Raw genomic sequence first — 23,785 nt, forward strand, 5'->3', positions numbered from 1 at the left:
GTTTTCTCTCTGTGTTGCTCTATGGTCCATCCTGCCCTCAACCACAGTCAACTGGGATTGAATCAGTGCCCTGTGGACCTGCACTGGATGGCTGGATGACTGGATGGATGGATGACTGGATGACTGGATGGCTGGATGGATGGATGGATGGATGGATGACTGGATGGCTGAATGGATGGATGGATGGATGGATGATGGATGGATGGATGGATGGATGGACGGATGATGGATGGATGGATGGATATTGATCAGTGTGTACAGGTTAGAAACAACTTGCGGCAACATGTTGCCAATGTGTACAAAAGGCCGCAGTAAATAATACCCAAGACTGACTGAAATTTGAAGACACTATTAATGTTAAACTTGTTAAAATCAGTAATATATCAGTACATGTGTTGCGAAATCCAAAGGACAAAGTGGTCTTGGACGCACACGCACGCGCGCACGCGCACGCACAAAGTCACGTGGTCGCGCGCTCCTCCTGCGCAATGTGCGCATTGTCTCCTGTCATCTTGGCTCACCACCACCCTGGTCCGCAGGGCAGGGACCGATTTCCTCTCGTCACTGCGATCTCCGGGCAGGAGGTGACCGTGTGAGGCGAGGCCATGGGGAACAGAGACGACGAGTATGACTTCTTGTTCAAAGGTGAGCGGAGGAGCGGCGCGGCGCGGCGGAGCGCAGCGGGGCGGAGTGTCTACCTCCGCCGGAGTTAGCCTGCTAGCTGCGGCGTAACATCAGCTGGCGGCGGCGGCGGTTAGCTGCGGCTATCGGGGGAGGGAAGGGGGGGCTGGTGTGGAGCTGCTGCCGCGTTCGCCTCATTTCACTCAACTTGTGTGATAAACCCCCACTTTACCTGCGATTCCACGGCGCTGCGGCTGGACTCGTGTCCAAGATTAGTTTTAGTCTTGTTCACAGATGTTTGAGAAAGTAGGGCGTTGTGTGTGGGGATGGACCAGCGCGAGCAGCTCGTCGAACAGATGGAGTTCTGACTAAAGTGGGAAATATTAGAAGTGGTCACTTATAAAGTATTGATAGCCACTCCGGGGCTGTTTTTTTTCATTATGAAATCAGATAAATGTGATTGATACGACGAGTTCCCTTTGTGGTGGAGCTGAGTAAACCTGAGGGGGGAAACTGTGTGCAGGTGACCGAAAAAAGAGGAAACTCTCTGTGGAAGGACTTTTAGTTTGGAGTTTCTTCATCAAACAGTCTGACCTGAGAGTGATCGCTGAGTCTCTGGTCACATGACAGGAGTTCAGGGTCCTCAGCTTTTCAAACCACCAAATTAAAACTTGAATATAGTTATGCAATCTTCGATTCCCAGACTTTAAATCTACTCTCTTTAAAATGGAATTTAAAAATCAGACGGATTGGTCACATTATTAAATTTTTTTTTTCCTTTTGCACGTCCTTAAAGATTTGTTTTTGCACCACTTGGAAGATCTCACTGTAAAGTAAACATCTTTTTTTTTTTATCTCGTATGAAAACATGGTCTGGTCCAGTGTGGCTGCCAGAGATTGAGATAGTGAGGATTCGCACCAGCGTCACAGGAACGGGAGGCCTTGAGAAACTGTTGAGTCAGATTCCCAGAAAGCAGCGTATTGGCAGCTTCTTCCTGCCCGAGTCCCACCAGGGCAAACTCTGATCAGGATTCCGCTTGTGCAGATCGGAAACGGCTTGTCAGCACTTTCACTTTGGCTGAGCGCAGCCAGGACTCCAGTGTGTGCGACTGCAGCGTTGACGTGGGCGGCTCACGGTCATCCCGTTGCTTTACGTCAACCCGCAGTCGAGCGTGACGCGCCTCCTGGTCACACGGTAACCGCTGGAATGCGAGAGCTAGTGTTTCCAGTCTTGTAGACGTCCCGAGTGTCACCTTCCTGCTTTGTCCCTAGTTGTTCTCATCGGAGACTCCGGAGTGGGGAAGAGTAACCTGCTGTCCCGCTTCACCAGAAATGAGTTCAACCTGGAGAGCAAGAGCACCATCGGCGTGGAGTTCGCCACCCGCAGCATCCAGGTGGACGGCAAGACGATAAAAGCTCAGATCTGGGACACGGCCGGACAGGAGCGCTACAGAGCAATCACCTCCGCGTGAGTCTGACGTGTCGTAGGGAGATTTACACACGAACACTCGTTTGTAAATGTTCCAATTCAATTCTCCCACAAGGAAACCCTCTAAACTCCAAACGTCTCAGGTTACGTCTTTCAGTCATACAAGGGAGGAGTATTACAAAACAAAGCAAGCATGAATATGGAAACTAGTAGTTTCATTTATGGGGGACTCCCCCAAACCCCACGCAGAACTTCATAAAAAGCATTTCTCCCAATAAACAATCTGTCAAATTCACTTAAAGCTTCAAAAGTTTATCTCAATGAGTAAATTCAAAACTCTATCAGCAAACTGTTTGATAGAAAAGTGTCATTTCTATATCTGAAATGTTTTTACCTAGGTATTATTGGGTGAGAGGCTCTTCTTTCTCAAATCAAGCGTGATGATGAGTAGAATGAAGAGCGACTTGTCTCAAACGTACCAAGTGAAGTTGCTTCTTTGTGTGAAGCGGTTCTGGCCTTGATCAGCAGTGATTGACCAAGGTGAGAAACTAATGAATGTAAACGTCATTAAAGGTCCCACGTTATGCAACATTGACTTAAAAATGGTTTTCTACCAGTAATATATGTCCACACAGTCTGTGGATGAGACCCCAGAAGTGAAGACGGTCTGTCGTCTCCTCCACTTTTTAACAAATATGTGCTCATTTTTGAGATTTTTCCCTTTATGACCTCATGCGGGGAAATAACCACTCCCTCTGGTAGAGGATGCTCACGTTCACCCTCACCACCGGGAGATGAAGACTTACTGATTTACTGAATAAATTCAATCTAACATGAAAAAACCGTAGCAGTGACCTCACAGTTAGCAGGAGCTAGCGTTAGCTGAATTGTTGAAACTGCAGCAACACATCCGACCAAACGAAGTAACATAAATCAAAAACGCAGTATTTCTAAATAACCATTCTGAATCGTCCTGCTGCAGCCGCAGACTCTGAACCTCTTTCAGAGCCTCTCCTGGGTCAGATTGTGTTGCAGAGCCGGTTCTCCGTAGAGCTCCCCAGAGGGACTTTTAGACTCTGAGATTCAGGACCGGCGCTGCATTTAGGGAAATACACTTTGAATACATAAAGTTGTTGGACCTCTGAGACCTCTGTATGAAGTTGTTGAAAAACTTTAAAGTCTCTTCGTCTCAGTTCGGAACAATACGGTTCCATTAGGTTTCATCTATGGTGGCTGTTTCCCCCCCCCACATCCCTGGAGCTGCTTGTGGACACCGCATTGGCCACCACTGCTGTAAAACTGCAGTACTTGTACACGTGTGTGAGTGAATGGAGGAGCAATGAGCATGGCGGATCATGTGAAATGCTTCCAAAGTGTTTTTTCACATGAACACTGTTTCCCCTTTCTTTATCAGCTCTGTAACTTATATAAGGAACCACGGCTGCACAATAACGCTTTAAACACACACATCTTTTCTGTCTGGGATGTTTATGTACGTAGAACCCGTCGGGTTTTCTAATGGCACGTTTTAAATTCCTCACACGTTCCTGTTCTCTGCCCTCAAGGTATTACCGCGGCGCGGTCGGGGCTCTCCTAGTCTACGACATCGCCAAGCACCTGACGTACGAGAACGTGGAGCGCTGGCTGAAGGAGCTGAGGGACCACGCCGACAACAACATCGTCATCATGCTGGTGGGAAACAAGAGCGACCTCCGCCACCTCCGAGCCGTGCCCACCGACGAGGCCCGAGCGTTCGCAGGTGAACCGCGCTCGGGTGTTGTAGTCGAGTCGCGCGACGTGTCCGAACACTGACTCACGTTGTCGAATCCTTTTTTCGTCCCTCTCCACCCCCCCAACGTCAGAGAAAAACACGCTGTCGTTCATCGAAACTTCAGCGCTGGACTCCACGAACGTTGAGGAGGCGTTCAAGAACATTTTATCAGGTGGGAAAATGCACCGTCCGTCCAACGTCAGGAGGTTTACAACCTGTTTGGTTGTGTTTGATTGTGATGCCTCAAAAATGGTCTAACTTTTTTTTTTTTTCTAATTTGCCAAAGGCATAATATGTGTCACTGCTATCGTCCCGTCCCCCCCCAAAAAAAAGATTTCCGTAGATTCGTCCGTTTGGAAGGTCCAGTGAGCGACATGGCCATTGGTCCTATTTTTGTTCATTTATTCGCTCCTTGATTTTCAAACTATACCTGAGGTCCCTCCAGCGATCTGGTTTGAATATAAGGCAGGATAAAGATAAATCCCTCGATCTTCTAAACAAAGTCACAGACACAAACCCAGAGGGACAGACGGTCTCATTCACACCCCTTTTACAGAGAAAGCCCTGCAGGCACAGGAAGAACATGCAAACCTCCTCCACAGGAAGGATCCTAATCCTGGATCGGAAACGGGGACGTTGTCATTGTGAGGGAAAGTTCACGACACTGCAGCGCGGCCCAACGCGCCAAGAGCAGAGAAAAGATTCGGTTTAAGCGGAGAAGATTTGGAAAACTCACACCGTTCTGCTGCTCGTCCAACAAACGCATGTCACTTCCAAAGTTACAGAGGCTTGTCAACAGTGGAACGATATCCAATAAATAATCTACCAAACACTAAATGACTTACCCTTTGTGCTATTCTTATTTTTATTTATTTTATTGAGAGGAATAGATCGTTACTGAGAGTAAATGTATAAAACTAATGTTCATGGTTCTAATAACTCTTCCATCATATAGTTTATAGGACGTGACGGGATGGTGACAGCCGGTGAGACAAATATTACATTTAGGGGTTTTAGGATTTTTTTTTTTTTTAACCATAAAATGCTCAATATTTTGTCACTTTGACCCATTTCACAGTTTCCAAAATCATATGAGTAAATGGATCTCGTTGTTTATTTATCTTAACTTTAAAATGTCACAAAACTAAAAAAAAACAACAAAAAAAAAAGTATTGAAAAAGCCTTTAACAAGTCTGTGCTCGTTAGATGTATGAAGGTCTTCACTCTTTTTTTTCCTTCTTTCTCCTGTTTGTCCTCAGAAATCTACCGCATTGTCTCACAGAAGCAGATAGCGGACAGATCTGCACACGACGAGTCTCCGGGCAACAACGTGGTGGACATCAGCGTCCCTCCAACCACCGACGGGCAGAAGGGCAACAAACTCCAGTGCTGCCAGAGTCTGTGACGGCGCTCGTCCTCTCCTCCACCTTCACTTCGCCAACCACATCAGCTGTGCACTTTCCCCTCTGTAGCTCTGCTCACGGCCAACTCCCTCGTCACTGTACCCCCCCCCCCCCACCCCTTTTTTTTCTTTTTTTTTTTCTACCTTTCTGTTTTATATCGTACATTTGAAGTCACTCTGCTCTCGCTGCCACGAAAGAAAAAAAACCTTCAGAAGCCTTTATGTCGCTCGATCAGTGGAGTCGGTGTGAAGGACCCTGCCCACTAGAGTTGTTCTAAAAACTTGTGAGACACATTTCAGCAGCCACCACTAGATGGTGCTGTGTAACTAAACCACAGACAGACACTCCGAGCAGGTGAAGCAGTATTATGAGTTTGCCAGTGTGGTTCTTGCTCCCCTCTTACATCAGCTAAGACATCATGCCAAGAATATCCTCATTATGTATTTATTGAAGATTTGGCTTAGGTTTGTCATCGTTTTACTCTCAGTTGAAGAACTGTAATTTACAATAAAACTCTTGACTGAACTGGTTTGTTGACTGTTTTCACGTCTCTTAACTTTTTCTTCTTTTTTTTTTAAGTTTGCAATTTGATAAATTTTCTTTATTAAACATCGACTCAAGTACTGTTGAGGTTGTTCATACCTCCATTGTCGGATGCTTCACTTTGTCTAAATGGTACTGCTGGCCAGGGGGGGGGAAGTAATAGATTAACCACGTAGAAACTAAGTAATATTTCTGGTAAGCTTCCTTTGAGGGACTTTGTCTTTTTTAAAAAGTTGCTCCTGAGTATGAAGATAGTTTAATGTCATATTTAGACTCTTTGATCAGTTTTCATTGTCAATAACTTTATTTTGTTGTGGAGTTTAACACAGTTAAAAATAAAAAAAAAGAAGCACCCCTTGTTTGAGTCTGGTGCTCTAGAACCTTGTGTGTGGTTTGTACCTTCTCCCTGGGTTTTCTCAGGTTTCTCCAGTGTTTTTGTTTTTACCGACAGGACTTTTCTTAGCGTGCAGTTAAAGTGATGTAACAGTAGCGCCAGTGTTCTTTCCATCGCGGCGCTTATCTGTTGTTTTTCAGGAATATCTTATGGACTAGGATTCAGTGCTGAGGCGGCACAGTGGTGCAGTGGTTTGTACGCTTCGCTCATACCAATAATTTCCTCGGTTCGAGCCCAGGGTGATTTTGGGAGACTCTACGTGTCGAGTTTGTCTCGACACTCCATTCCTAAAACTTTTAGTTTAACGACTATAAATTGCCTGTAGGTGTGACTGTCTCTCTGTGGTTGTGCTGTGATGGACTGGCCACCTGCCCGAGACCACAATCATCAAGAGAGGCTTTAATAACACAAATCCTTTGTTGGACCCTGAAATGGATGGATTTTGGGCTGTGGAAAGCCACGCTCAGCGAGAGCATGCAAATGTGAGGCGACGGTGCGAACCACTGCACCATAAAAGGAGAAAACTTCCCTGCAAATTCTAAATTCTCTCCCAGTTCGAGTTGGGAGGTTTTCGGGAAATTCAGAAGATCAATCCAAAGCAAGTTTAAAAGGAATGTACGTATTGCGTAAAGCATACATTGCATTCACATGAAAAAAATAAAATGTACTTTGTTTTTCTGAATTAATGACATAATTATCTCGTAATTATGAGAATGAGGTGCACCTTGAGGGAGGTTCTCTCATTCAGAGTGGAAGGGGTGTGTCGGTGACGTGTGGGGTGTGTGTTGGTGATGCGGTAGGTGTTAAAGGAGGAAGTGCGGTGATGTCACGGGTGAAATGTTCGACAGGTCTACTGTCCTGCGGTGTGAAGCACTAAAGAAAAACGACTCGACAACTCTGTCCGTCTCCTCTTTCACGGCTTCCACATTGGTGACCCTGACGTGAGCTACAAGTGCACCACAAGAACCAATTAATTATAAAACATTTTTGGGCTGTTTTTCTGAATTTATGAGATAACGGTTTTCTGAAAAAATAAAAAAATCTGTTTTTCTGAATTATGAGAAAAAAGGAATTATTAAAAAAAATTGGTTCTGTTTTTTCTGAATTTATGAGATGTTTTCTGAAGAAAAAAAATTGGCTATGTTAAAACATGGGACAGTGGGGTGTTATTCCAAGCATTGTAGGAAACAGGCATCGCTCAAGTTTAGCCAGTTTTATTTGCCCTTTTTTTAATAAAAAGTTAAAAAAAAAAAATTTCTTCCTTATAATTCTGACATATTTATCTTAGAATTATGAGATAATTATGTAATTAATTCAGGAAAAACAGAGTCGATTTAAATTTTTTCACGTAAATACAATACGCTTCGGTAAGAATGCCTCTCGTACATTGGCTTGAGGGAAAACATGAGCTGCTTCTTGTTTTATTATTGTCATTGATTCGGCTGAATGTACAATCCTACCTTTTGAGTTTATGTAGAAAGACTCCAACGTAATCATTCTTGAAGATTATGGAGCAGCTTAGATTTAAATCACCCTGAATTACTAAATGAAACATGTTTACATTTGTTTTCTTTCTTGGGAGACTAGATATTTGCAGAGACAGCATATGGAATATATTGAACTTGTGTGTGTGTGTGTGTGTTTTTCACTAACTAAGCTGCTTATGCAGAATTCAGAGGACCAGATGAGGATAGTCTGTCCAGGAGAAACCTTAGAAAAAAATAAATAAAGGTTTGTTTTTCATTGGGATTAGTGAGTTCATGAACAAAAACATGCTCAAAGTAATAACATTTGGACTAAGAGGATGATCTGTAAGCAGCCATATCAAACACACAGAGGGTGTCCTCCACTGTCGTAGAGCAGAGGCTTCCAACCTTTGATCCTTTAGGCCCCCAAATAGTCCCCCCCCCCCCCCCCCCCCCCCCCCCCTCCATGTTAGAGGGGAATCCCAGACAAAGCAACTCTCACAACTCATGATTATATTCTTTTATTTGCTTTGCAAACAATACTTGGCTGATTGCAGGCACCAGGACTTCTGATGAGGACATCTTTTCTTTTGTTTTCCACGGCACGCCATAAACACCGTCGCATCCAAACGCGTGAAAACGCAACATAAAGTACAAACGACACAGATCGACACACGATGTGGCCTGTGACGACAGACGTTAAGAATTCAAAGATCACAAACATGTTAAAACGACAATATAAGAGGCGGATAAATGTTAGAAAACAATTATTTAAAATCTCTGCCAGTGGATGTTTTAAAAAAAAAAAGATTCAATGAGAGGTTCTTTGGGGAGACTGTTTGTGTTTTTTTGACGTTTCGTAGCACTAATGTGAAGTCCAAGCACACACTCCCAAGACACCAATATTAATCTCCCAACTTGTTTCCGACATCTCAGTACTTCCCGGAGTTAAAGGCTGACGTATGACAAACAGTAAACACGCAGATGATCAAATGACTCATAAGCCCGTAAAGCAGATGAGCCCGTCAGCTGCAAGGCAGCGTCGCAGGATATAATCCTTTGTTCTGCGATCGGTTAAAAACAAGCAAATGTTGAACTGGGGCAGTATGTAGGGCAGCCCGACCCGAGCCAAAGGAACCACAGTGTGTAAACAGGAGGCCGGAGACAGACGACGGCTTCCGGGGGCCGCGGGGTCCCGGTAAGGCCGCTGCTGTCAAAGTCTTCCAGCAAATGTCCTGAGTCAGCGTTTCTCCCTGCAGCTCCAACACGAGAGAGAAACAGTTGCAGCGGAGACACAAAAAAAGAAACTCTTGAGAACTCGTCTTCAAACTGTCCTGAGAAGAGCGAGTCGCCTCATTAAAAACACACTCGCGTCTCGAGACCTCGAAATCTGGTTGAGGTACCGGTACATCACTGCCCAGGTCCGATTGTTCTAAAGTAAAGACGCGGTTTAAAAGAAAGGCGTCGGTAAAACATGCGATGGTCACGATAGAAGGTTCTGGCCACTTGACAGCATGAGAGACGTACTGTCGGTATTTACAAAGAGAAAACTGATGAAAATCACTTCATAACAATGAAACGAGGTCAACGTATAGAACTGATTGTAAAACGTTTAATAAAAAGAACTGATTTGGGATTTAATTTAGTCACAGCGAATAAACAAGTCAGCCAGTTAATTGTCCTTTCCTTTCCACGGTTTTCAATTCCCTCTTTACAGGTGCATCTAAAGAAATGTCTTTACTTTCTATAAAAACTCAGGACGTGTGTTAATTGAGGCGTCTGGCTGAATAAAGCAGGAATAAATATGATCTTTTTTTTTGGATATACTGTTTGTGATTTTTATGACCTAGAAGCTAAAATGATAAAGAATAAAACACAAAGTGGAATTAAATGTTTCAGTTTGTGTGTAACAACTCCAGAATATATAGATGTTTCTTTGTGTATAAGAAATTATGAGGGTGAAAAACCACTTTTTTGAGGCACACCTGTCCTGTGCGAGGAGGTTGCGTGTTGCTGCGCTGTGTGGCTGCGATCATTTGGTCAAAGTTGCCCAAAGGCAGACGGTAAAAAAACCCAACAACAACAGTTTGTTGTAAAATAAATAAAAAATCGTGTCATAATAAATGAAAACCAAACAGAGAAGCTTGCATTGTTTTCACTTCTATAAACAACACAGGTGCATCTCAAAAAAAATAGATCATCATTTCTCCACTCGTATCTTATGATTTGAAGCATTTAATTCATATTTTAATTGTGATAATTATGGACTTTGGTTCCCTTCCCAAAAAATACATATATTATATTTAATATTTTGAAATATTGTAAATTGCAGCAAAAAAAAAAAAAAAACTGAACAAAAAAAAAGCTTTAAATCTTTAGCATAGTTGTATTAAGTTTCACAGTTTTGATTAAATTGAGAAAAACAAAATGACCTTTTGGGATTAGATGTTTTTTTTAAGATGCATCTGCAACGTATACATACGTCCTCAGGAAACTGAAAAATGAATGGATGAAAATCAATTCATAAAACTAAAGCAGGGTCAAACTGATTGTCAAAAAAAAAAAACTAAAACAAAACAAACTTATTTGGTTTTAAAATAGAGCAACAATAAATTAAAAGTCTATCAAACAGATAATTGTCACAGAGAATTGACGTTTGCACTGTTTACAGCCACTGCGGTGAAGCTGATGATCTTCATCAGGCCCCAAAGATTAAAGGGCCTGCAGGTTTTCCTCAATGCTGCACGTTATTTGTTTTCATCTTCAACTTCGCCCGCAGTGCGTGTGAGGAGCAAGTAACCGTCCGCCCCGAGTCTAAATGACGTGGATTGACGAAATAAACCCGGTGCTCTGAGCTGGAAGTCTGGAGACCGAACCCCCTCTGCAGCTTGTGCGTGCTGCTGCGGCGCCGACCGCAAAGGATTTGTTCCAGAAGATGCACCAAGCGGATGGAAAAACACCCCGACGGTCAGTAACATCAAAATGTCCACGCTTGCGGCATTAAAAGGTCCCCGACTGAGACGCTGACTTTTATCAGACAGCAACACTTGGACTTGTCTTAAACTGATTAATGGACAGAAATTCACACAAAATGTGCAAATAAATGTGAAAAAAAAAAAAAAAAAAAAAAGTCTTTCAACAGGCAACGTCAGTAATGTGCCAGAGTCACAAAAACATAGCTTTTTTTAATCCATCTATATAAAAATAATGAGCAACTCATAAGTGCTGATAACTGCTGCTGCTGTCAATAGTAAAAGACTGACTTACTCTGAGTGGTTTAAAAAGAGTAAAAACTAAATAAAAAGAATCCCAGAAAACGCTGCTGCCTGCACACTCGACTGTGCGCGTTGGCGAAGAGCTCCACCTCCACAGTGGCTTAATGCACAATCTCTGGCTTTATTACTGTTATGCAGCCACCTGTTCTTGAATGTCCAAACTCATGGAGATAAAGAGAAACTCAGGATTACCTTTAAAGTTTCATCACACGTTGGCCAAATGTCTATTTGCCAGATTTATATGTGATCACACGATAGTTAAAGAGCTCCTTGATGGGCGGCTTCCCGCAGAAACTGGAAGGCCGAAGTAGATGAATGTATGTCCGCATGCTACATGGCTGCAGTTCTTATCGCTACACTCCTGACATTTCACAACCCTTGATGAAGTTGACCATCTGGTATTTCGCCCTCAGTGTTGGTTCAAGGTCACCGGACGATGAGCCTGTATTCGTCTCTCTGTGGACGTTTCCGCACGTGTCCCCCTGCTGATCCATTCTGCTGTTCCTCTATGAGAACGAGGCATCAGGAGATGCAGACTCCAGTCAAATATGTTGGTTTCTGCACCCACAGACGGTCTGACGATAAAAAAAAAAATGTACGGTGGCACAAAAAAATTGTAATGACGACGTAATGAAAGAATATGCAAGAAAGCAAAGAAAAAAGCCCAGGAGTGCTTCTTTTCAGTCTCTGCAGCGGGCATCAACGCCATCACCAGCAAGCATCTCCACGTGCTCTCATACTATACTCTCATTGGCCGACTTCTTCGATAGTTTGGTCGAGAGCAAGGAATGCTGGGAAGAGTTAGACTCCTTGGCTTGCGGAATGAGCAGACGGACCTTTTGATTGGTTCTCCTCCACTCGGAGTAGAGCTGACAGTGGTAGCGAAATGACACCTGAGGGGGGGACGAGAGAGGTTTAAGTCACACTTCTCCACCACAGCCGCGGCGGCGTCACAATCAGGTTTGACGTGGACGTTTACCAGGGTCCACAGGACGTAGATGGTGAAGAGGGCGATGGTGAGGGCGATGAGGCCCACGGACTGCAGCCAGCTCCCCAGGTGGAGGTGATCCTGAGCGCCCCTCAGGCACAGCCAGCCGGAGATGGCTGCCAGAGGTGTGATGAACAAGAAGCACACCATGTCACAGAAGATCGTCCTCTTCTCGTTACGGGGGCCGGGGTCCCGCAGCCACTGTGGGAAAGAGGCGGAGGTGAAGCCGGACGACGACACTGCGACGCCACACAAGAGAGCAAGCAAGCAGGAAGAGAAAACACACACACACACACACACACACACACACACACACACACACACACACACACACACACACACACACACACACACACACACACACACACACACACACACACACACACACACACACACACACACACACACACACACACACACACACACACACACACAAAAGGAGGACGAGAAGAGCGACTGATGCAGACGAGGCGACGAGCATTGACCTTTGTTACCTCTGTGAGGGGTCTCGGTCGACGCTCGATGCTGAACTCGGTGTGGCAGAGCTCGCAGTAGCTGGTGTTGGAAGACGACAGCCACTTCTCCAAGCAGCTCTGGTGCACCGTGCCCAGTGTGCCTGTGCAGTCGCAAGGCGAGAGGAGGCCCTCGCTGCTCCCCCCTTCGTGACAAATACGACAGATCGGTCCATCGCTGAGAAGAAATCAAAGATTTTAGGAACAAAGCCAGAGTACAGCTTTATGCAAAACGCAGGGGTGAGTCATTAAGCACGAGTGTCATTATGTCTGTTTTCATGAGAAGTAACCAGAAGTTCATACGTGTGCTTCAAATAAAATAACAACAATGTGAAGGAAAGACATCGGAAACGCAACAGGTGAGATAAAAGTTACCTGCAAGTACAGTATGTCTTTATGTTCTTAAATATGGCGAAACTGCTATTTATTTTTACAAGAAAAATCCAAACAAATGGGGGAAAATGTATGAATATGTGGTCGCGACCCACCGTTTGACAAACACGCTTCTGAGTGACACTTGGTAAACTAACTTCAGCCCAGATCAAAAGTGTGACGGTCAAAACAGGCCATGGTCTCACTGCCTCACCTCTGGGCGCTCATGGGTTTGAGCACCGACGACAGCAGCCGTCCGTCTATGGCCGTGACCTGGGTGACGTAGAGCGCCTGGCACCCCTCGCCACCGCCGCCGCCGCCTTCCTCCACGCTCTTCCACAGACCGGGGGTGCTGGCACAGTCACACAGAGAGCCAGGCAGGTGGCAACACCCGCCTGTTGTCATGGTTACACACTACGGACGCCTTTCAGATCGAAGCGAGGGACAACCGGAGGAGGGAACCGCAGACACGCTCTGCCTTCAACAGGCCGATGAGGTTTCTGTGGAGGAACAGACGATTGGAGACAGAAAATGTACTTCATGAGAATCAATACATCCCTTATCTCGTGTGAGCTGCAGGATTTTGACTTGACTTTACAATATGTTGCAACTTTTCTTTTCACAAAATAGTTTCATAGTTCTTGTGGGTGTCTCAAACTAATTTGAACTTCTTTCAACTTAGTTTCCTCGAATTAAAGAAGTGCAAGTAACGACCCTTCAGCCTGGTCCGGAACTCCAGTGGGTTTGGTCTCTGGTGAAAAAGATGGCGGCCGAACTGAGGACAGACCCTGTATGCCTGTGACAGCTCCCAACTGTCTCAACTGTTTGTGCATTGGAACAAAAATTTTGCAATTTTATCTGAAGATTGTTGTATGAATCTGGAGCAGGTGTGGTGTGACATGCATACAGAACTTCCTCCAGAGATCCACCGCAAGATCAGACAACATGCCTGCAGCATTGGTGCAAAACTCAACATAAATTGTTATCAGTTCACGTATTCGGTTGTGTTTTTATGTTTCCAACACATTATGATATCGAGGCTTGAATGTAAGTAGAATTATGACGTGCCGGGACAAACGTGTAATTCCCTTTCAGGGATATTAAGCATATTGAGCTTCTTTCACTCCACTGACACGGCTGTCAGTAATTTGCCGTACTTACAGTAATCCTAGAATTAAAACTTTAACAAATAAACATTGTGAAACTCAAGTGTAGAAAGTGTAACTAGGCTTCATCAGCTATATCAAATGTTTTTAAAGGTTATGATGACGTTTACGGCCCCATGCAAAATACAAAAGTTTCTTTCAGTAAAAACAAATGTCTTTTCTTTTTTTTTTGCTTCACCAAAGAATGAAAAACACACAAGCTTCCTTAAAAAGAATGTTATAAAGAAATAGATCCTGCCTCTCATTTGCTCATAATTCTGGTGTTGTGAGTCACTTCGTCTGTTTCCTGTGCCACTTCATTTGTGCGGTTTGAGACGAAGTGAAATGATCTAGAAAGCCTTTCAGTCATTTGCAAGGAAGCCGTGGTTCTGGAGGGCCAGTTTGCAGAGAGCGGCTGTTAATCCATCGACAGAGAGAGTGTGATGTGCAGCGGGCTGATAAACAGCTGCCTCCCCTCAGATAACCCCCCCCCCCCCCCAAACCAACGATAAGAGACATTCGGCTAAATGTGCCGCAGCCTGTAGCACATTGGTCCTGCTGTCGGTAAATTGGTGCTGTCGTGCAGCTGTCCATCGATTACGAATGGACCCTTCTGAGCAGAATGGAGCCATTTCATTGGATAAGACATCCATGACCAGAGAAGAACGAAGAGACAAAGTTCAGTATCCTGTCTCCGAGACGATTAATTCCACCCCACGTAAAGGAAATTCTATTGCAAAACAACGATGCTACTATTATCCTTTTAATAAATTAACAAGCCACTCATTCTTGTGCATTGGTCACGGGTAGTTCATGAGTTAGAAGGATGAAGTCTGCCTGTTCACTGCTAAACCACAGAAGTACAGCCAAACCAGAATAAGCTCATTTACTCACCACTGTGGTTTATAAACAGGCCATTCAACATGCAGAGGACAAGGATTTTCACTTTAGAATTCAGTCTATGTACATATATAGAGGTTAAAAGGCATTATGAGCATCTGGTCATTAAGTATATATGGTGTTGTTTTCAGAATCTTTGCATCAGCAAAAACAACAATCACTTCCAGGAAAACAACTATTTAAAAACAATTTTCAAATTAAATTTTCTGTAGTTATCAACATTTATTGTTTAGTTCTAATTTCACCATTTCCTATATAGAGCTTGCCAGACGGGATTATTAATAAAGTTTTTTTTATATTCAATCCCAATACTCTCGCCTTCATTTCCCTTTGTTTAATGCTTAAAAACTTCTTTTTGTTTTATCTTGGGTTTTATTTGTGCATAACTGAACCGTATTCACCTGCATGAAAGCTTCTACAGTGATAAAGTTGGACTGACTGTATCAAGAAAGGCTGTTTGATATTTTTAACTGACTTCTGTCACATTACATTGTAAACACATCCTCATCACACATCCTCCAAAACAGTTTAATTACTAATAAAATAATCAATACAAAGTGAATGTAGTTAAAGATGTAGTTCTAGTTAAAAACACTCAAGAGAAAGCACAGAGCATGTTTCTCAAAAACATCTAATTAACAGCGAAGCCTCGCACTTAGAAGTAACAGCCCTCACTACACAATCAAAAGCTCAAGTCACTTTACCATGATAATATATATTTGGGGTGAAGTCTTGAGCACAGAACGTCACAATAAATAGAAGGAAAACATATATTTAAAAGTTTCTCTTTAAGGTTTCTTTTCCAGGGTGTAAAAAAGTCTGCCACTGTTTTTTAGTGCCTTACCTACCTTAATGGTCTGAGCCTTGTGTGTCTTTGAAATTGCCCTCGGGGGCAAATTAAGTGATTTTTTTTTTCCTCCAGGCAGTGGAGCTGGTTTTGGGGCTTTTCAGAATAAAAGACGCCGTTTTGAAGCCCATTTCAACAATACAGATATCTGTGATGTGGCATGTTGATATAACTCTGTCCCGAATGTAAAGAAACTAAAGATTTGTACTTGTGTACAACTATTAATGGATTGTTTAAATTGTATTCAAATACAAACAAAGATACTGCTGTTCCAAACCTACTCAAGTATAAAGTACTTTTCTGGGAAACTACTACAGCTATCTAGTATTTTCAACAGCAGACAATTGATTCAATTGACGCTTGTTATAAAAAGTTTGTTAGAACCGAATTCTTCAGACACATGAAGCACAAGCACATTATTGTGAACTCTGGAAGCACTAAGAAACTCACTGTGGGAAGTTCATATTTACACAACATTCAGTCCTGGGAAGTGGGACGTTTTCCATTTTACAGTCACTCATGAATGCAGTAAAAGTTTCGACATTCAACGCGCATTTCTCACACAATGACGTGTATACAAATGACGCTCTGCTACATTAAAGTGATATTTTATCCTGTTCAAGAATAATAAAGTTAATGGCTCCAAACATGCGGACGAATTTGTTTGAATATTGATTCAATGTGTGCACGTACTCAGTGAACAAGTTGTGATTTTAAAATCAGCAAAGTAGACGACATGGTGCAAAACGTACTCAAGTATGGGTTAAATTAGAAACTTGAAGTTTTAAAAACAGTCATAGAAATAGCAAAAAAGCAATTACAGCAATGCGAATGTTTGTAATTTCTTCGTTCCTCTACCGCACACACCTCAATTTGGTGAATCCTTTATCTGATGAAGTCCCGTCAGGCCTGTAAAATAAACTTTGTTTCCCAGTTGAGAGGAGATCTCATCCCATTCAGCTTAGAGGCAAAGTACTCCCGTGTTGTTATGACTGCACACTGATACAGCATCAGGCTTCGATTAAGAAGCACAATCCCTGACCCAGATAAACAAAGAGTGCCCCCCCCCCCCAAATAAGACAACAGCTAAATCCACTCATTACTGTGTTCTCAACAAAGAGTGCACGTAAACAAAGGGATGGTGTTGCACATGTGGTCTGTAGAGGCATAAATGAGCAGAATTTTGAAGACAAAGAGGTGAATGTCACATTGCATTATACAGCCCCCCCCCCCTTAATAAAATGAAAATACAGTAGAAACTGTACATTTAATGGAGGACATGCCATGTATTATATATTTATTACACATTAGCAGAACTCTCCAGGCTCTATATTCTATATTTTCAAGTCATGAAAATCATCAATATAATAAGTCAAATTGTTAAATTACATATTTTTGAACCAGTTGCTATAGTAAAATGTGTTTTCTGAATGATTTAATCGTTTAACATTGTATTAATTGTGTATAACTGACATAATAATAAACTTCACAATATTTTTTACATGCCGTTGCATAATATATTCATTGTAAAGACTGTACAAGTAAATATAACCACGTGACACTAAATGAACATTTGCTCAGGTACTTTCCCAGTGAACTTGGGTTTACAGCTGCACACAGATGTTGCAGCCAGACAACTGTCTGGAGTTGTGTCAGACCAACACAATGAACCTGACGGTGTAAATTAGCCCTTTTTTGGGGGGGAGGATGTTTCTGCTTTGAGGCATTTTGAAGACGTGAACCCGCAGACAGACACAGACACATTAGAGTCGTTTGGTTTCCTGTCTGGTTCCATTGTCCTACAGACGCTGCGGGCTGCTGTGTTGTTAGCTGTCTGTAGCTGCGGCGAGCCGCCCGCTGTCGGTCTGGAAGGAAAGAACGATAAAGAGTATTCACTCACCTCCCGTGCTCCTCTTCAGTGTCCAGCAGCGGGGCTCAGAACCCCGAAGACGAGTCCTCCTGCCTCCATGTCTCCCCCCCCCCCTCCTCTCGTCCGTGTGAATAAAGAGCTCCCGTCCAGCTGTGTCAGCTAATGCTAATGCTAATGCCGAGCAGCCCAGCGCCGCCTCAGCTCTCCCGGCTGAAAGCACACAGCGGTCCGGCCTCTGGACTCTCTCCCCGGGCTCCAAACACAACCCGCAGGCTCATCCTCGGCCGTCTGCCGCCGCTGTGAGGGAGACGGGGCGGCCGGACGGAAGCAAAACACAAGCCGGGGCAGTTTAGACTGTGACTGGGAAAAACAAAAGAGAACCGAGAGGAGGAGGAGGAGGAGGAGGAGCGAGCACCCACAAATATCCGCACGCGCGCGCGCGCACTCAAACTGTTTACGCTAACTCGCTACACACGCCAGAGCAGGTGACTGACGTTACTGTAACGAATACTCATTATTGTAACTGTCACATCAGAGGATGTAACAAATACTCATGTTGCTGTAACTGATACTAATTACTGTAACGGTCACATAGCAGAGGAGGTAACGGATACTCACATTAGCCTCATGAAGCACTAAAACATTAAATATGTTTTCCATTATGTAATTATTAAAACTCAAAGTTATTTTCACACCATGTAGTTTTTGCTCTCAATCGACACAGGGAGAAGTAATTCATAAATGATTGTATTTGTAACGAATATTTACAAATACTCACGTTACTGTCGCCAGTTTTGACCAATTTAATTTGAGGTTTTTCTCAATAAGCGGTTCCAGCAAATTTTACACCGTGTACGTTTGTCACTTTCAATCATAGGATTAGAAGTCAAAAAACATAAATACAGTTCTCTAAGTAGTATTTAGGGATACGTGCACTTTTATGCATACTCTGAGTATTTTAGTGATTTTACAGGAAGTTAAGTAAATGACACATCATGCAATCTATTTTACTTTTAATCATAGAGAGCAGTGAAGGTACAAAAACAGATATTACTCAATTATTAAATATTAAATCTGACAGTGCATTTTTAGGTACTCTTTAAAATCTTAATTCAGTATTTGTCCACAAACCTTTGTTGTGCTAAGAATGCTAAAAGGTAAATGTAAAAAAAAAACCAATCATTTATTTTCAAACGTGAGAATTATTTTCTGCTGTTTTTGTTTATACAGCGTAAAGCATTTAGTAACTGTTCGTGGAAAGTGCTCCATAAAGTTTATAACTATTAAAATAAAATATATATGGCCTACATGTGATAGGTTGATGTGGTTGAGTGTAGTCGCAGTAAGTTCTTCAGCAGTGACAGTCATCGCCTCCCAGTGGTGGAGCAGGAAGTCAATAGTCAAAGGATTTTCCTTTTGCCTCCAGGGAAAGTTATCTTCAAACAACATGTTCAGAGAGTTTCACACATACTCTTTGCAGGCATTACTTTCAATTTTACTTTAATTTCAAGCGCATCTAAACAGAAATCCCTAAACACTGACATGTTTTAGGGAACCTCTGAAACGCAAATCACTACAAAGCTGGAACAAGTTTAAAACCTTGAGACATTAGAGGAATAGATACTATTCCACATTTGTTACACTTGCTTTACAAATAAAGATGCTGCACATCAACGTTAATCTTTGGAATAGTTTATAAAGTAGTCATTCTTACACACAGTAAGCGTTTCAGAGTTTGGCCAGTAGGTGGCAGTAATACTCTTGCCAGGATAAACAGAATAAAGAGGCATCCAAGGATCACTCAGTCTGCTGTTACCACCATGTGGATCAAGTTTATTTATGCTTTGACATATATTCTGTAAAGCAAAAGTAGCAAAACAAGTTTGGAATTGCCGAATTAACACAAACAATTCAGAGTAATTTGAAATATCACAAGAGAGGTAATATAGCGGAATAAATCATTCATGAAAGCGTTTCTACCAGACGGGTGAGAGAAGGCATTTCATCCATTAAAATTTTTTTTTACTATACATTTTTTTCAGTGAACAACCTTAAAGGTTTCTGGAGTGAATTCAAAATGTTCTCAGATAAAGAAACGCCTTCCAACACCAGCAGGAGGTGCATCAGTCCAGAACAAGAAAAACAGCTTTTTTTTGTTTTTATCAACACCGTTTCCTTCACAACAAACAGCAAAGTGTCGCATGGAAAGGATGTATTGCTTTTAAATTTGAAAGCGATACATTTTATTGAAATCACTGGACATTAGTGCAAACGTGGTCCTTGTGAAACGGCTTGAGTCGTGACCTGAGACACATCGAGAGAGAAACAAGAGGCTGATTTCACAAGAATTAAACGCACAAAACAATTTCAAAGAACATCTCTCCAATAGAGCACTACACACTTCCCGCTAACAGCCTGGCCTGGTTTGCCATTGAGAGCAATCGCCTGCAATCTTAAGCAGAAATCCTCAAACAGAAGATTTTGATTGCATTTGTTTCCTTTGGTATGTCTGTGCACCATGATTCACACACACAAATAAAAATGCATCATTTAGTTTCACATTTGCCCGTATTGAATCAGTCAATCACAACCAGTGTGGTGCCTGGCTCATGCCAATTTCATGCCACAGTAGGCACAGGGCTCAAAGAGAGAGAAAAAAAAAAATAATTAAAATGAAAGCAGGAGCCAGAAACTCCAGACAGTCCACACATCCGTACTCCAAATGTAGCTTCCACTCATCTCCTTTTCGACGCCCGTACTGCGAGAGACAGGCAGAATCAGGTCAACTACACATGAAACTGAGACTCCAATGTGGCGGATCATTAGTCTCCACACAGGCTGTGGGGAAAAAAAAAAGAAGAGCCGAGCAGAGAAAACTTGGGAGTGACGAAAAGCAGGCTGACTGATCCCTCACCATTGCTTCAAAAGGAATGGGTCAATGGGATCATCTAGTGGATGAGAGAGATTGCAGTTCACTACAGTTTTAAGACCGGCTTCACTCTTGTCCCCGAGCTGCCACGAGGCTGTAATGTATCTTAGACAAGTTTGTCTGAAATCAGAGGAGGAAAAGCAGCGGAGAGGAATGTCACATATAAGAGTCTTGTTGTCAAGGACTTCTGAACCCACAAGGAGCGTGCTGACAGTAGGAGTAAAGTAGAGTAAGAAGAAGGAAGACCGACAAGAAGTCACACAGGGAAAAGTAACACATCAGCTTCACAGGCTTTGGCAGCATGGAAGTTTGTTGCCCTTCTGCCCGTCCATGGTGGGAGGGACGCTGATGTCCACCACGTTGTTGCCTGGAGAATCATCGTGCCCGGATCGGTCCGATATTTGTTTCTGGGATACGATGCGGTAGATTTCTAAGATAGAGAAAATGACAATTTATTCCGATCTCATGGCTCGTTTCCAGTGAGCTTTATGCAGTTGCATTTTGTTTTTCTTACCTGTGAGAATATTCTTGAATGCTTCTTCTACATTCGTGGAGTCCAAGGCCGAAGTTTCAATAAACGAAAGAGTGTTTTTTTCTGAGGTTGTATTTAAAAAAAAGAAAAAAGAAAAGAGAGACACAAACATGTTTTATAAATTAAAACATTTTAATTTAGCTCCTCTAAGTCCTGTCCTGCAGTGTTTCAACCTATAAAAGCATTTTATGTCATTAAAGCATTGTTTTTCCTTATTGTTTAAGAGTCGGGAGGATTAGAATGAATAAAGTATCGACTACAGATGAATCAAATAATAACTTCAATCTGAATATTTATGACGACATTAAACATGCCATTCTTTCCTAATCACCTGCGAACGCTCGGGCCTCGTCGGTGGGCACGGCTCGGAGGTGGCGGAGGTCGCTCTTGTTTCCCACCAGCATGATGACGATGTTGTTGTCGGCGTGGTCCCTCAGCTCCTTCAGCCAGCGCTCCACGTTCTCGTACGTCAGGTGCTTGGCGATGTCGTAAACTAGGAGAGCCCCGACCGCGCCGCGGTAATACCTGAGCGCAACAAACCAATGAAAATGTTTTTAACAATGACGCAATGAATATTGTGGCAATGCCAACAACATCAGACAGGTCTTGAACATCTACTACAAACAAAAGAATATACTTTCCACGTACACTTTTTGTTTGTATTGTATTCACCCAAAAAGTTACATTCAAGATAGAATTTGTGTGCCGGAGAGTCTCAGACTTGCATGCCAAACAGCTGGTGGTCAGCCCGCCACAGATAAACCTTGTAATGTAAACCCTATAATAATAATAATAATAATAATAATAATAATGACAGTAGACACTGCACATAACACGTCAGACTCACGCGGAGGTGATTGCTCTGTAGCGCTCCTGTCCGGCCGTGTCCCAGATCTGAGCTTTTATCGTCTTGCCGTCCACCTGGATGCTGCGGGTGGCGAACTCCACGCCGATGGTGCTCTTGCTCTCCAGGTTGAACTCATTTCTGGTGAAGCGGGACAGCAGGTTACTCTTCCCCACTCCGGAGTCTCCGATGAGAACAACTAGAAGTTACAGGGAAAAAACAAAAACACAAGGAGAAACTCGATCACACTGCTGAAATTAATAAGCAGTGATGTTTGAGGCTGAAGCTATTGTCACTATTTTTCAGTGACTGTGAGATTTGAGGACAATAAACATTATTGTAAACTACATATACATCTTCTATGTCTTTTGGCTGCTTTCTTCATTGGTCAGCACATGCCACCATGCTCAGTCTTTTCCAAATAAGCTCCACCACTGGATCTTCCTCTTCTCTTCCTGGCTTGCAGCTCCATCCTCAATGTTTTTTGTCCATCATATCCTCCATCTCATGTCTGAATCAGCTGTACCTGGCCCCTCCAGCTAAATGTTCTCACTCAGAAAAACTTGAGCAGAGTTTCCTTTATGGATTTCCCTACAAACTACATCATTGTGTTTGTAAACCTCTTTCAAGCTGCCAGTGGCACAAAAATCGGGAGGAAATTACAAATCGTAGGTGACAAAATCTTTGTGTGTTTCTCTTTGCATGTGCAACATGACCAGCTTAGAGAAATTAATGCATAGTGATAACAGCAATGAAGCACCTCAATGCTGTTTTCATCCAAAGTCCTGCAGTTACAAGGTGCACCATGCTTCCAAAAATCAATGCAAAGATTTACAGTTGTGTTAGATGTAAGCTGTGCTGCAGGAAAGTTGATTTTTTGTTTGTTTGTTGATACAGTGGCTGACAAAACATGTCTTCTTTAAAAACGATGAGTGATGTGAAAGAATAAGGTTGCAACATATGACATTTATGCCAATCTTCAACATTTCCATTCACACACAGTTAATACTTCTTTAATGCCACCTCAGTGTTTACATTTATATCCAATATTAATTCAACGAGGAATCGTATTGCACGACTAAACAGCGTTTAGACGCCACATGCTGTTTACTGATAAGTCAGAGAGAGAAATCCAGCAACACTTCACTACAGAGTGACTATATTTGCTCCACGCCTGATTTTTTGGTGTAAAATGTTTTTTAAAAAAGCAAAGCTCTGGAGTCATGAAGCTACCTAGCCAGCTAACGCTAACTCCAGGTAACTCGTCAGGATTTGGTTTCCTCGAGCGCAGCTGCTGGTTGACTTTTCGTTTGAATATGTCACCCCGATTACGAATCGATAGAGGGCCAGCTGTGAGTTACGAGTTTGTATAGAAACGGGTCAGGTGGTCTCTGGGGTTTATCTCTAAACAGAAGCTAAGCCATTAGCGAGCTAGCTACTTATGCAGCTACTTGTGCAGCGACGCGACTCGCTCGACGCTCTACCGCCAACCTCTGGATAAAGTGTCCACAGCCGAGGACACGCCGACACAAGCAGTGGACAGTGGATAAACAACGACCGGCAGCTCGTTCCAAAGCAGCTCTCCGGTTACCCGGTTCGCCACTTTTGCTGTGAGTTGAGCCAACTTTAGCTCCAACGTCCCACTTTCATGGGACTTCCTTTATCGGTTCCTCCTGCCGCCGTCGAGCCGTGACAGAGAGCCGAGCCGCTGTTGTTCAACCGCCCGCGGATGAGAGAGAGCGTACCTTTGAACAAGTAGTCGTATTCGTCGTCTCGATTCCCCATCGTCGCCGAGAGTTTTCACACTTTTGTAGCTTCCCCGAAAAAACGAAAACAAGCAGCCCGTCCACCGCCGGCAGCTCTCCAGACACCGCCTTCCTCCCAACCAGGCCACAAGCATGTGAGTGAAGGAACGTCCGGTTGGTCCAATGGGGACGCTAATCT

The 23,785-nt window shown here is 43.2% G+C and overlaps 3 protein-coding genes across 5 annotated transcripts; 1 reads left to right on the forward strand and 2 right to left on the reverse strand.

Annotated features, from left to right (window-relative positions):
- The first annotated feature begins 450 nt into the window (after positions 1-450).
- Positions 451-5,753, forward strand: LOC308115284 (ras-related protein Rab-11B-like). Its single transcript, XM_080472715.1, has 5 exons — positions 451-645; positions 1,894-2,089; positions 3,616-3,809; positions 3,913-3,993; positions 5,081-5,753. The coding sequence occupies exons 1-5, from the start codon at positions 606-608 to the stop codon at positions 5,224-5,226; spliced, it is 657 nt and encodes a 218-aa protein (XP_080328841.1). The 5' UTR covers positions 451-605; the 3' UTR covers positions 5,227-5,753.
- A 2,386-nt stretch (positions 5,754-8,139) lies between these two features.
- marchf2 (membrane-associated ring finger (C3HC4) 2) lies at positions 8,140-17,920 on the reverse strand. 3 transcript variants are annotated; one of them, XM_080474070.1, is made up of 5 exons: positions 17,567-17,920; positions 12,989-13,274; positions 12,385-12,580; positions 11,882-12,091; positions 8,140-11,795 (listed from the first exon to the last, which is right to left on the reverse strand). In XM_080474070.1, exons 2-5 carry the CDS (start codon positions 13,177-13,179, stop codon positions 11,637-11,639), a joined length of 756 nt encoding a protein of 251 aa, XP_080330196.1. In that variant the 5' UTR covers positions 13,180-13,274; positions 17,567-17,920; the 3' UTR covers positions 8,140-11,636. The 3 variants fall into 3 exon arrangements, with proteins under 3 accessions (XP_080330196.1, XP_080330194.1, XP_080330195.1); XM_080474068.1 differs by having other exon boundaries at positions 10,784-11,795; positions 12,376-12,580; positions 17,567-17,843; XM_080474069.1 differs by lacking the exon at positions 17,567-17,920 and adding an exon at positions 13,489-13,536 and having other exon boundaries at positions 10,784-11,795; positions 12,376-12,580.
- Positions 17,921-19,354: 1,434 nt separating this feature from the next.
- On the reverse strand, positions 19,355-23,785 carry LOC308115458 (ras-related protein Rab-11B-like). Its single transcript, XM_080472994.1, has 5 exons — positions 23,587-23,785; positions 21,845-22,040; positions 21,329-21,522; positions 20,980-21,060; positions 19,355-20,895 (listed from the first exon to the last, which is right to left on the reverse strand). The coding sequence occupies exons 1-5, from the start codon at positions 23,624-23,626 to the stop codon at positions 20,750-20,752; spliced, it is 657 nt and encodes a 218-aa protein (XP_080329120.1). The 5' UTR covers positions 23,627-23,785; the 3' UTR covers positions 19,355-20,749.

The sequence above is a fragment of the Lipophrys pholis genome (assembly GCF_963383615.2).
Source record: "Lipophrys pholis genome assembly, chromosome: 10".
Classification (NCBI taxonomy): Eukaryota; Metazoa; Chordata; class Actinopteri; order Blenniiformes; family Blenniidae; genus Lipophrys; species Lipophrys pholis.